This window comes from Caretta caretta, chromosome 14 (assembly GCF_965140235.1).
Source record: "Caretta caretta isolate rCarCar2 chromosome 14, rCarCar1.hap1, whole genome shotgun sequence".
Lineage (NCBI taxonomy): Eukaryota > Metazoa > Chordata > Testudines > Cheloniidae > Caretta > Caretta caretta.
In genome coordinates, this window is record NC_134219.1 from 23,557,137 (window position 1) to 23,570,256 (window position 13,120).

Sequence of the window (13,120 nt, forward strand, 5' to 3'; positions counted from 1 at the left end):
TCATATATAGTAAATGTTAAAAGAGAGTGGCTCAAGCAGAGGGCTGGGGGCCAAGAGATCTGGCTCATTTCCCAACACTGCCACAAACTTCCTCAATATCTCTGTATTCCTACCTTCCCATTTGTAAGGTGCAGATTATACTCTTCTACCTCCCGTAGGGGGGTTCTGAAGCCTAACTCATTACTGCTTGTAAGAGACAAGGTGAGTGAGCAAATATATTTTATTGGACCAGCTTCTGTTGGTGAAAGAGACAAGCTTTCAAGCTCCACAGAGCTCTTCTTTAAGATTTATGGATAGAAAGCATTATCCAAGTGCGTGTTTGAACATGATGCACTGGATATGGATACAGTAATCTTCATTTCTTGCTTGAAACCGTTGTATAATGTTGTTTACTGTTAAATAGCTGCTTGAGTTCTACCCCAGCAGTGGCAGCATTTCCGTGGTGGTGGAAATGATTCTTCTCTACAGCTTGTGGAGTGATTTTGGATCCTTCAGGATAAAAGGCACTGTAGAAATCTGAAGGTGGGAGTGGGTAGTCTGTGTGAGCAGCTTTGATACTATAGCAGCAAAAAATGAGGTTTTTTTCAAGAATTTGTGCAGGCTGGCTTTGTATTTTAGAAACCACAATTTCATAATTTTGCCCAAGTAGCATCCACAACAAAAATGTATCATGTACCAATTCACATGCAGCCACCACAGTCATCTGCAGGGGTTTGAACCCAGGACTCTAAGCACAAAAACGCAAGCGACTCAAGTAGAGCTGGTTGAAAAATGTCAACAGTCAAAATTATTTGACGAAGAAAAGGAAGATTCTTTTTTGTGGATGAAAATGTGTCCCTTTTTTAAACTAGCTCAACAATTGAGTTGAAGGAAAAGCCCTTTGTGTGACAAAAGTTGGCTGTACAGTCACAAACCAGCCACTTAGACGAGATGGGATCATACACTAGACCAGAGCATTACACATGCTCACATAACTGTGCACATAAACGCATATGCAGTTCTGATAGCTGGGTGTGCAAACTGGTATTAGTGCATGGATTTCAAATGCCTTCAAAGTTCGGGGGAGTTTGAAGGTGGTGTTTTGATTCAGGCCCATCTGTAGTATTCTGGGCATTCCCCTGAATCAAACTAAGGCTAGTCTAAGGCACTGTGTAAATCAAATAATAATAACAATAATATGCTTTAGATAATCTTTCTAGCAAAAACCAGTTCAAGATTACAAACATATTATACATCTTAGTTCCATGGATGTAAATCCAAAGCAACAGCCAAAGCCAATGGAGTTACTCTGGATATACACTGGTGTAACTGAGATCAGCATTTGGCCCATGATTCAGCACGTTTAGTGAAAGTATGTTTCTTCTCTTGCAGTGTGGAAGTTTCTCCTTGCCTGGAACCCAGCTATTGCTTGCAAAAGACCAGGACAATGAAATTCAGCCTGCATGAACCAGAGGGTGTGGGACTGGCCAAATACATGCCCAAATCTTTGCTGTTGCCCATCAACACCTTTGCAGGCATCATCCAGTGAAGAAGATAAGAAAAAATTGGCGTGAGAGGCATTTGTAAGAATCCCTGGTCGGGTCACAATCGAATGGGGACCAGAGAACACACTAAAAGCCCCTCCAGTGACTTCGCAACAATTTCTCTTGTAAAGCTTCAACTCTACAGGAAGTTAGGGCTCAAAGAAGAAAGTAAAAATCAGGCAAACTGTTATAATGCCATGGCTTAGGGCTGAGCCAAGGAACAGAGCCTCGGGGAAGGTGGAAGAGCAGGGAGTTCCTGTAATGCTGGAGAGTGCGGCTGGGCTGGGGAATTGAGCACAGAGGGAGATAAGCAGGAGTCAGACTATTATTCTCCTGTGTGTGTCTGTAAAATACCTTTAGAGGGGAGGAGGGGCTTCTTCGGTAGAAGGATTGGAAACAAGCTGGCAGAGTTTGGCTTCTGCTTGCTTTAGGTGTGGCACAAGGTGCAATTATTATTATTTAATATTTTATATTACAGTAGTGTCTGAAACCCCTAATCAGGGATCAGTGCCCCATTGTGCTGGGTGCTGCACAGATATACCTGAAGCTACGGTCTCTGTTCCAAAGCAATATATTTGAGTCACCTTGGGGACACAGGCAATTGCCTCAAAACATTCACTCAGCAAAGAAGAAGGCTTGTAAGGGCTGATTGGAATTGAGTAGAACATGTGCATCACTAGGGTCTGCCCAGCTCTCACTGAGGTCTGTGGGAAAAACTGCCATGGACTTCCATGCTAGTGACTTTGGCTAGCATCGAACAAAGCTCCCATAGTAGCAGGTGCACAAGTTCCTATCTTCTTTCCTGCTCATTGCCAGCTGAAGTCATTTCAGATACCAAGTGTAGATTCATGAACTTGTCAGATCTAATCCCAAACATCCAGGACAGCGCTAACAAAGCTTCCCTTAAATCCTGATAGATGTGATCGTTAAACCTTCCTTGCGTGATCTGTCAGTGTCTGCTCCTAAACACTGGGTTACACAAACCCCAAATTGTTCTCTGCTTCCACACCTCATTGCCAATGTTGATTTGTCACAGGGATGCAAGAAACAGCTACCCAAAGAACCCATCAGTGGCTACTCTAGTTTCTTGGCCTTTATGTGCTTTCTCTTTGGTTCACATGCTGTAGACTGGTGAGGAGTGCCTGAGAGCCCAGAGCAGTTTACAGGCGGCAATGCATTGTAATGTAGTGCATATTGGGCCAGGTTAATTTGCGGTTCCGTAAAGTCTCAAGTGCAGCACACGCTGCCCAAGAGATTCTGCTCATAGCCAAAGCAGCCCGAACAGGGGATGGTGCTGCTTGATGAAGGTGACCGTAGGGGAGTGCTGAGTCAGTGCATCCCAGCTGAGGGTTAAGCCAGCAAGACTCCCACAACAGTTACTGGTGGAACTTCAGGCTGCACGCCCCAGCAGAATCCCTACAGGACTATGGCAGGGAAAACAACATCCCCCCTTGCCCCCAGAGGTGACTCCACACTCCTGCCATGGAACAGGTGGCCAGGCTGGGATGTGACTTGTGTCTGGCCAATGGGAACTGTTCCTCTGACAATCAGGGGCTACTTAATTTAGTGCCTAAATGTGGAATCAGAATGTATCCAACCAAACTTTAGGTATCCAAGTTTGAAATGTTGGACTGCAATGTTTAGATCGGGCCCCTCTAAATAACCCTTCACAGAACTGCCTTGATTAAGGCCCAAATATTTTGATGACATTAGGATTTCTTGGACATTTAGGCCCTGTGGACACTGGGGAAGTTTGGGTTAAATTTCCCCCCATGTAGGCTTTAAAGATTGTCTCAGCCCTCCTGCAGCTCCCATCGCTGCCCTGCTCTGCGATTTTTAAGATGAAACAACCATTTACTCTCGCTCCTCACTGCAAAATTTTTATCTTTTACTTTCTAGCCAAAGTTTTACAAACTCCCAGCTTAGCATATTGCATAAAACTATTACAATGAAAACAATTCCCCAGGAAGTGCTATTGAAATATACTGCCTGCTGGCAAATCACCTTTAAAACTGATGGCAGGTGAGAGGCTCCCTAGCAACAGGAGAACCTGGCAGCCCCCCAAATCATTTAATTACAAAAAAAAGGAAATGTGTGTGTGTGAGAATCTCTCACACACCATGGGGCATCCTCATTGTGAGACCCTCATGGCTTGGGTGTGTATTGAGACATTCACTGTACTGCCAAGTGACTCAAGTACTCGAGAACTGTGATTTCATGAAGAGCTATGCTCCCCAAAGTCTGTTATTCCATTTATGAAAACTGTATATTGCACTTTTTCCTCCAGAGGGAAAAAAAAAGCTAAGTCCTATTGTTGTCCCATAATCACTGGGGTTACAAAAATAATCCAAAAGTTTAATCCAGGGAATTTCCTTCCCCCTACTGCACTGCACTTCCTTGTATTCGGATCTCACCAGAGCCCCTGAAGGAAATGATATTTTTGTTATGCTAGGAGATTTAGCCACCTCATTCCAAGTTCAGCTAACCTCAGCCTCCTGAGTCCTAACGAGGGGATACAAGATAAACAAAGCCAGAAGCATTCAGCAACAGGGCTTTCATGTCTTCAGCATAAACAGCATTGTCTTTAACCTCAGTTTACTCATGGTTTATTGTAAATTATTAACAAGCAACAACATAAAATTTATGTGGAAAAGAGATGGATTTTGCCCCAGAGGGAGACACATACAAGGGAAACCCCAGGACTAATGATGGAAAAGGAGGTCAAGAAATGCCTGGATGAAGCCAGCACTTCTCTTCCTATGAGCTGCTATGTAGGGCAGTAATTTGAGAGGCTGACAAACAGCTCCTCACATGTCCGCCTGCCTTGGGATTTAACTATAGGTTCACTTCGCCTGGCACGCTAGACATAACCAGAGACTTGTATGGTAGCTTTGAATTTGTACTGATGTATATAGGTATTAACTATGTATAGCTGTATATGATGTAGATGGATTATAAATTATTTGTATAGGTGTAATGGATTATATATATTGGAAAGTGCAATCTTTTTACCATTTGATTAAAATGGCATTTAAAAAACCCAAATGGGTGCCAATGTGTGTGAAAGAGGAGATGGTCTGGGTCGAAAGAGGTTACTTATCAAAGTGGCCAAGAAAGTTTTGTTCTCCATGTCTTCCCTTTGCTGTCCCTATTGTGAGATTGTACAGCTTGCATTAGGGGATGGAATCCATTTCCAAGCAGTTAGCAATTAGAGGAGTACACATAAGTCCCTGTGTGCCAGTATGTTAGAAGCCAAGTGGAGAAGTCCCCAGCCCCCTAGTTTCTCTTTAATTCTGGGCATCTCTGTTGAATCTCCAAAGTAGAGAGCAGAGGCGGGGTTGGGGTTGGTATAATGGGGTGCATACCTCACACAGGCACTGAAAGGCTTAAGGGGAGCTGAAGAGGTCACTTGTGGCAGCTGGTGGCAACTACAGCATGTGTCAGGCTCAATTAAGAATGAGACCCAGTGGGAGGAACTGGGTGGCTAATTAACATAAAGGGTTTCAGGGCAGAAGGAGGAAAGAAGCCCAGGGGGAGAGGCTACTTGGCCTTGGGAGCCTCTCCTGAGAGAGAACTCTGCTAATATGCCAGCAGAGCCATGGAGAGATCACAGGGGTGGAGCCAAGGAGTAGCCTGGATAAAAGGGCTGGTGCTGGATCTCCACGAGGAAAGTGTTTGCTTGCTACCAGAGCTGGAGAGGACTCTACAGAGCCTGGAAAGGTGCTGGGGGAAAGGGCCTGCTAGAGGCAAGCCAAGGTAGAAAGAAATCTGGGGAAGTGGCAAGGGGTCAGAGTGAGCAGACTTGTCTGATAATGGATGCTGGATAAACAAAGCTAACAGGTAACTCCTTCAAAAATGCCTAAGTGACTTAGAAGCTTAAGTGCCATTTTCAAAAGTGACTTAAGAGCCTATTGACTTTCAGTGTGACTCCCCCTTCTAAATCACTAAGGATAGATCCACAAAGAAATGTAGGCCTGGTGATGCTGAGCTTTGCCACACCTACCTTTTAGGGATCCAGAAATTCACTGGGATCCACAAAGCCTGAGTTCAGCACCTCCTCTTCCTCTGCAATGAATGGGGAGAGGGAGGTGCCTCAGAAAGGGATTCACAAAAGCCAGCATGCTAGGTGGCTTCCTGCCTAAATGGGAGATGCCAAGCCAGAGGGTATGTGCTAAGTATTGCTGCTCTCATGAAGTTCAGCACCTAAATTGCTGCTCTCATGAAGTTCAGCAAGTAAATCTGGGCTGCAGGGGGGGCACCTCCCTCTGCTTGGGATTCTCAACCCTCTCTTGGGGCTAGGTGCCTAGGCTGTTTTCACAAGAAGCGGGGGGTGGGGGGGGGGAGCGGGGAAGGGGGCGGTGAAGGAGGAGGATGACCTAACCACTGAGCTATGGGATATTCCCATGTGGGGCTCCCTCAAGCTTTCCTGTTGAAGCTGTTCCACCGTGGGTAAATAATGAAAGAATGATTTGGAGAGAGAACACAAGCATGAGTGATTCTGGAGCCTAGTGGTTAGAGCACTCAACTGGGAACCCAGGATCCAGGCCCTCTGCTCCAATGAATTTCTGAAATTTATTCAGCGTGACAAAGCTTCAACAGGAGAGACTGAGGGACCCCACACCAGAATATCCCATAGCCCAGTGGCTTGGGCACTCACCTGAGAGGTGGCAGATTCCTGTTCAAATACCTTCTTCCTCCACAGGGAGGGAGAACTGGTTACTTCCCACATCCCAGGTGAGTACTCTAACCACTGGGCTAAAAGTTATGAGAGCTTCCCCCGCCCCACTTTTTTGTGTATTCTCGGCGATAGGGGGTTGATCCAGTAGGTGAGCTCAAAGAATGCTTACTGGCTAGGGCCCTGCAGGCGAGTTAAGCGGAGGAATGCCTATCTTTCCCCTGGGTTTTGCTTCGCTCTAGGATTTAGACATCCAGATGCCTGCGCATGCACAGAGGCACAAACATAAGTGCCTAGGGATCTTTTACTGCAAAAATGGAGGTGCCAAGCAAGTTTAGGCGCCTACAGATGTGGCAGCCGCTGAGAGTGTGTGTATGTGTGTGTGTGTGTCGGGAGAAGGGGGGAATTCCAATGGGGGCTGATTCTGGGATTTCAGCACCTAAGGTGGGAGTTAGGCACCTAAGTCCTTTGGTGAATCTATGCCTTATGTAGTTTTGAAAATATTGCTCAACATCTTTACTTGCAAATTCTGCAACATGCAGGCAGCGAAGACTACACTGCCAAAGAAGGACCAGGCTACATATGAAGACTTTCAGTTATGTCTAAGGGGTCTCTCTACAAGTGGCCTCAAATGTTCCCTTCTGCAATCTTACAGCTTTCTGTAATGTCTCAATATCTTGGAGACTGGTGCCCTGGAAATACGAAGATGTAAATGAGTGAGTCCTTATCCTGCTCCCAATGCAGCACACACATACAATGGATTACAGTCCCAACTCACCCATATATTTAATTTATTTACACACTCACAGGGCAACCAAAGAGAACATCCTGTTAGCAGCCCCCTCTCATTTAAACAGGGCTTTAGCTCAAGTGCCTCTGCTGATCTCAACTGTGGTAACACTGCAGAAAGAAACGACTCTCAGGTACATAGCTCCTAATTAACGGTGGATGAAAAATGGAACTTCTGTCCTGAGGGAAATGCTGAGATTTCAAAATTTTGTTTTGTTCCAAATCGTCAATCTCAGCATTTTTCACTAAACAAAATATACTGAACAGGGCCATCCTTGGGATTTATGGGGCCCTATACAGTATTATTAAACTGGTGCCCCTATTCTTCGCTGAAGGCAGTCCCCAGCTGGCACCAGTGCCCCAGTGTATTGAGGGGGCACAGCCACCACCCCCGCCCGTGGACCCCCAAAATTCTCCCCCTCCCCCATTGCTGACACACACCGAGCTTTATACACAGCAGACAGAGTGGCTCAAGGCAGGCTTTGCACTGTCACAGGGGGGCTGCATCTTGCCAGAGCTCACGGCACTCTTGCAGCCCCTATCCACTCCTGGCTTACCACAAGCATTTTGACAGGAAGTACCAACAATAATACACGTGTGTGTGTGTGTGAGAGAGAGAAAGAGAGAGAGCCAGCGTGTGTGTGTGACTGTGTGTTGGGGGACTGTGTGATAGTGTGTGTTGGGGAGTGTGAGACTCTGTGTGTGTGTGTTTGTGACAATCTGTGTTGGGAGACTGACCTGTGAGAGGCAGAGTGTATGTGAGTGTAAGAGCCAATCTGTGTGTGAGAGACAGTGTGTGTGTGTGTTAGGGAAGTGTGAGAGACAGCGAGCTCCTTACTGAAAATACTTCACTTTGACCTTGTCACTTTCACTTTTTTAGAAATGACACATATTGATAATTTCTCATTAAAAATGTTAATGAAATTAATACATTCCCACAAAATATTTTGATTCTGTTGAATCAGCATTTTCTAATGGAAAACTGTTCTGTCAGAAGATTATTGACCACCTTTACTCCTAATCCATTCAGGGGGTTATAGGTTACATTTTGCCTGGAAACCACAGCCAACCAATGCAGATCCTGGAGCAACAGTACCATAGATGCTCATGGCAATATACTCTGCTTAGCAAGCAAGATGCTGCCTTCTGAACCAACTTCAGTTTCCAGGCAGTGTTAAGGTGAAGACCAACATGGAGCACATTGCATGGTGACAAAGGCATGGATGACTGTTGCAAGGCTCATTGTAGAGCGTAATCCTAGCTATTGCAACTACTTGTCTTCTGGTAGCAGATGGGAATCTGACCAGATTACTGGAGGGTGAGCAGGAACAAATGGTGAACACATACACTTGGTTAATGGACCAGATATGTAATAAAGCCCTGAGGCAGGATTGTACTTACAAACATAAACCTCTCAGTGCATTACTGCTTGAGATGGCTGATCCTAGAGTTTCACCTGGCAAGAGTTCCTATCATTCCTTCATTCTAGCTGGGAGGGAATCAGCCTTTTATACTCCTACCTATCTGCTTAGAACTTTATACCATGCTCACCACTGGAGATGAAGATTAACCCTATTTTGTCTGGCTTCCAGGATGAGTCAGCACCTCCACACTGCATCTTGAAACCTGATATCCACCATTCAGAGTGGTGACAGGTTTCAGAGTGGTAGCCATATTAGTCTGTATCAGCAAAAACAACAAGGAGTCCTTGTGGCACCTTAGAGACTAACAAATTTATTTTGGGCATAAGCTTTTGTGGGCTAAAACCCACTTCATCAGATGCATGGAGTGGAAAATACAGTAGGCAGAATATATATGCACAGTACATGAAAAGATGGGAGTTGCCTTACCAAGTGGGAGGTCAGTGCCAACAAGACATTTCAGTTAAAGTGGAAGTGGGCTATTCTCAACAGTAGAATACCAAGGGAGGAAAAATCACTTTTGTAGTGTTAATGAGGCCAATGTAATCAGCGTGGCCCATTTCAAACAGTTGATGAAAAGGTGTGAGTAACAGTAGGGGGAAATTAGTATGGGGAAATAAGTTTTTGCAGTGACCCATCTGCTCCCAGTCTTTATTCAGGCCTAATTTGATGGTGTCCAGTTTGCAAATTAATTCCAGTTCTGCAGTTTCTCGTTGGAGTCTGTTTTTGATGTGTTTTTTGTTGAAGAATTGCCACTTTTAAGTCTGCTATTGAGTGTCCAGGCAGATTGAAGTGTTCTCCGACTGGTTTTTAATGGTATAATTCTTGACATCTCCCCCTACTGTTACTCACACCTTCTTATCAACTGTTTGAAATGGGCCACACTGATTACATTGGCCTCATTAACACTACAAAAGTTTTTTTTTTCCTCCTTGGATATTCTACTGTTGAGAATAGCCCACTTTCACTTTAATTGAATTGTCTTGTTAGCACTGACCCCCGACTTGGTAAGGTAACTCCCGTCTTTTCATGTGCTGTGTATATATATATTCTGCCTACTGTATTTTCCACTCCATGCATCTGATGAAGTGGGTTTTAGCCCACAAAAGCTTATGCCCAAATAAATTTGTTAGTCTCTAAGGTGCCACAAGTACTCCTTGTTGTTCATTCCAAGTGGATTATTCAATAAATAGAACAGTTACATCAGTATTGTGATTTTTATTTCACCTCCCAAGAGGAGGATCCCCTGCTGTCCATCGGAACAATTAGTCTGGAATCTGAATATTCCTTCTGTAATTATTTCATAAAAACTACCTGCTCCTTCTTTAAGACAGGGCAGATTTGGTTGGTTGAAAGACAAAAAGCACAGGCTCATCAACTGTGAATTATTAAACAACATATGAAAGAATCATCTCTTTCTCATAGAACATCCTGCCCCAAAAAGCCTCACTCCTGAGAGAAGCTAATCACTGAGGCAGTCATGTTAGAAATTACACAAGGCAATACAAATTATTGTGTAGAACATTTTCACAGTGGAGGTGGAGAATTCAAGCCTTCCCCATGTTTTCCATCAGCTGTGACATTCCACGTGTGAACTGGACTTAACAGCAGAAATACATGTAGTAAAAGACTTTGCAGTTCCAGAACACGGTTACAGCTGGATGAGGTTGGCCTCTGAAAGATTTATCACCAGCAGCATACTGCACAGCTCCTTAAATAAATCAGTGACATCAATGTTAAAAAAAACCCCATCAATATTTAATACTCCCACTGAAATGATGCTCAGCTCCCTCCTACTCAGCCAGAACTCTCCTTCCTATTTCAGGGAAGCTGCCTGAACTTGCTACGTACATACACCACCCAAATCAGACAATTTTGCGCCTATCCATTCAACAGGCACCTTAGAACAGTTAAATACTATGGTGATGAGCTCAGTATAAGACCTAAAGAGAACAGAAGCTAATAATGGTCTCTCAAAATGAGTGAAAGTGTAATGCCACCATAGCCTCATTTCCAACTCAATCAATTCTGATGGGTTCTAAGCTGCAATTCAATGATGAGGGATGGTGTGTGATTTTTGTGGTTTTTCTTTTTAAGAAGATGACAGGTACTTCCCTCTGAGTCAGTGCTGGTCCAAAACACCGGCAAGCTGTTACAGAATGCTGTTCTGTGACTCTTTGTGATAACTGAAAATTCCATAGTACTAAACCTGGTATGCTGGTCAATTTCAGTTTGGAGTAGCCATATTCTCTCTGTCTTAATTCCCTCTGTAATTTCAATTGGATAGGCTATTCCTTGTTTCCTGTCTTAAAGAGCTAGATTGTGTTGCTTTGTGGTTTTTAACAGTAGCTGAAATTCTATCCTAGAGGTAGCTGCATTTCAATAGCGGATAAAGTTACTCTTGCAAATACAGTTTTGTGTAAACAGCACAATATGCAAAGCACTTAGGGGTCCAATTGGATGGAAAGCACTGTAAAAATGCAAGATCACTTTCTTAATATGCAATGTATAGTAGGAAAAATAAGACTCCTATATGAAAAGTATTTTCCAGGGTTGCAAATACACTCTCTTAAATAAAAAAAAAAAAGATACAAGTATCTTTGGGTGAAATTTATTATAATTCCATTTATCTGAGATTTCTTTACATTGCAAACACTGTGTGTGGGGGTGGGGGTGAGTGGGGAATCAGTGTGTAGAGGGGTAAGTGGCTCTGATGGAAGCCCACCGCCCATACCTTCAAGCTGAAAGAGGTTTGCTGCACATCCAGCCAGCCTGTGACATCATTTCCAGAATTATCCTAAGCCAAGTATTTAATTTGATTTCAGAATTACCCTCTGTTGGCCAAAGCAATACAGGCTTTTGTGGGTTTTTTGATCCTCATCCAGGAGGGGAGGAGATTGAGAGTGTGAGAGATTTTCAGGGAGTCAGATAAAATCAAAGCCCAGTCTGCCTTGTTATAGGATTAGAATCCCTGGCCTATAGCTGATGAACTTTGTGTTCTGTTCAGCAATCTCCGTTTGTGATTGCTGTGTACAGCAGACATATCTGTGTCAAAGCATCTCAGGCTCTGTGGAGGAGAGGACTAGTATAGAACCTAAAGCAAACCGGTGGGTGTTGGAACTTTACAATGGTTTTGTGAAAAGGTGAGTGAGAGGGGAAATGTAAATCCTGTGAGAACAGAATCAGGCTTGTAGGAGCTAGCAGAATACTTTTGTTCATATTCACACAACAAATAAAATGTAGGGTTTTAGGGTTTTTGGCCTTGACATGAACACGCACAGCATATGTGACTCAGTTCAAGTTCCAAAGTAAAAAAAATTGCTTGTTGGAACATGTTTGAGCATGTGTGCTTCTTGCCAAACTTGGGCGTTTTTTCAGGGGGACAGCAAAAGGAACATCCCCCTGACACCAAAGATGACCCTCTGGACAAATTTCATCTCCCTGCTCCAAAGAATAGAAGCATTAGGATTTCTCAGCAAAATAGTTTTCAGAATTTTTCAACATGGGCAAAATAATACTTTCCCCTAAATTCTTTCTGAGAAATAGGAGAAGTATTTTTGCTAAAAATTTCCAAAAAATCTTCAGCCTTAGGCAGACAGCTAGCATGGAAAAAGTCAGCTCACAATTTCAGCTAAATGGTTAAGGTTGAGCAAAGTTATAAGCAACGGAAAACAGGGTTTTATAATCAAATGCTTCAAACCACCTTTAACTATAGGCATCGCTATTTGCACTGCTTCAAATCAGATCTGAATGTGTTTAATTGTGTTGAATAAGTGTCATTACCCCCATTTATACAGTTCAGGAAACAGAGGCATGGAAAGATTAAGTGACTTGCCAAAGGCCACCCAGTTTTCTGACCAGTCCTGGGCCTTATCCAGCAAGCCAGCCAAATACAGCCTCAAAACAAGCTGATCAGAAAATTATAAGTATTGTTAAAAAATTCAGATTCAATCTTGTTTTTGAAAATCAACTTTTCGTCTTAAATGATAAAATTAAAAAGCAAAAAAAGGGTCAAAATTTTTCATTTAGAAAATGAACAATTTTGACCAGCTCTAGAGAAAATGTTCCCAAACCAAAGACAGCCTAATGCCACTAGAATCCCAGATTTTGGTCACGTGCTGCTAAACAAGAATATAATTTACTAGAGCTAAATTCTAGCAATGGGAAAATGGAGAAATCAAAAGATAAGGAGGTAAATAAGTAAGATTAGCAGGGTCTCCCCCCCAGCGTTGCTTGTCTAAAATGATGGGTTTGTCTATTGTGGGGGTGGCTAACCTATAGTCATCAAAGCTGTAGAAAGGGCCCTACAGAGACGCCCCTCTTCTTTAACACAGAAGTAGAATCTACAGTCGCTAGAGGTCCCACCATGCAAGAATACATGTTGATCCATGCAGACAGCGGGTTCTTGCACGTGATGGTCTACTGTGTGCTATCACCTATGGGCTACCCTCATTTATTAAACATATAGTATGGATCACAAGGTCTCAGTGAGTGCTCGGACCTGTTGTCTCTGTGGAGTGCACAAAGCTGCTGTCTCTGAAGAGGCCACACTCAGTGCTTAATATGTGTGTAGAATAGGAGGGAAGGGGCATAAAGGGTGACAAACCCAGCAAAAAAAATGTTTTTAACTGAGCCAGGTTGCTGAGGGTTGCACTGTAAGCACTATCTTACCAAAGCTGCTGCTCCTAGATTTTGACAGGCATCCCACTTTT

At 43.6% G+C, this 13,120-nt stretch overlaps 1 protein-coding gene across 3 annotated transcripts in view; it reads left to right on the top strand.

Moving 5' to 3' along the window:
* Positions 1 to 4,568, top strand: part of PIK3R6 (phosphoinositide-3-kinase regulatory subunit 6) — a 62,346-nt gene extending 57,778 nt beyond the window's left edge. For all 3 annotated transcript variants that reach the window (XM_048818786.2, XM_075119368.1, XM_075119369.1), the window contains exon 20: positions 1,372 to 4,568. In XM_048818786.2, the coding sequence (XP_048674743.2) occupies positions 1,372 to 1,528 (157 nt within the window). In that variant the 3' untranslated portion in view covers positions 1,529 to 4,568. The remainder of the gene's footprint in view (positions 1 to 1,371) is intronic.
* Positions 4,569 to 13,120: the final 8,552 nt, after the last annotated feature.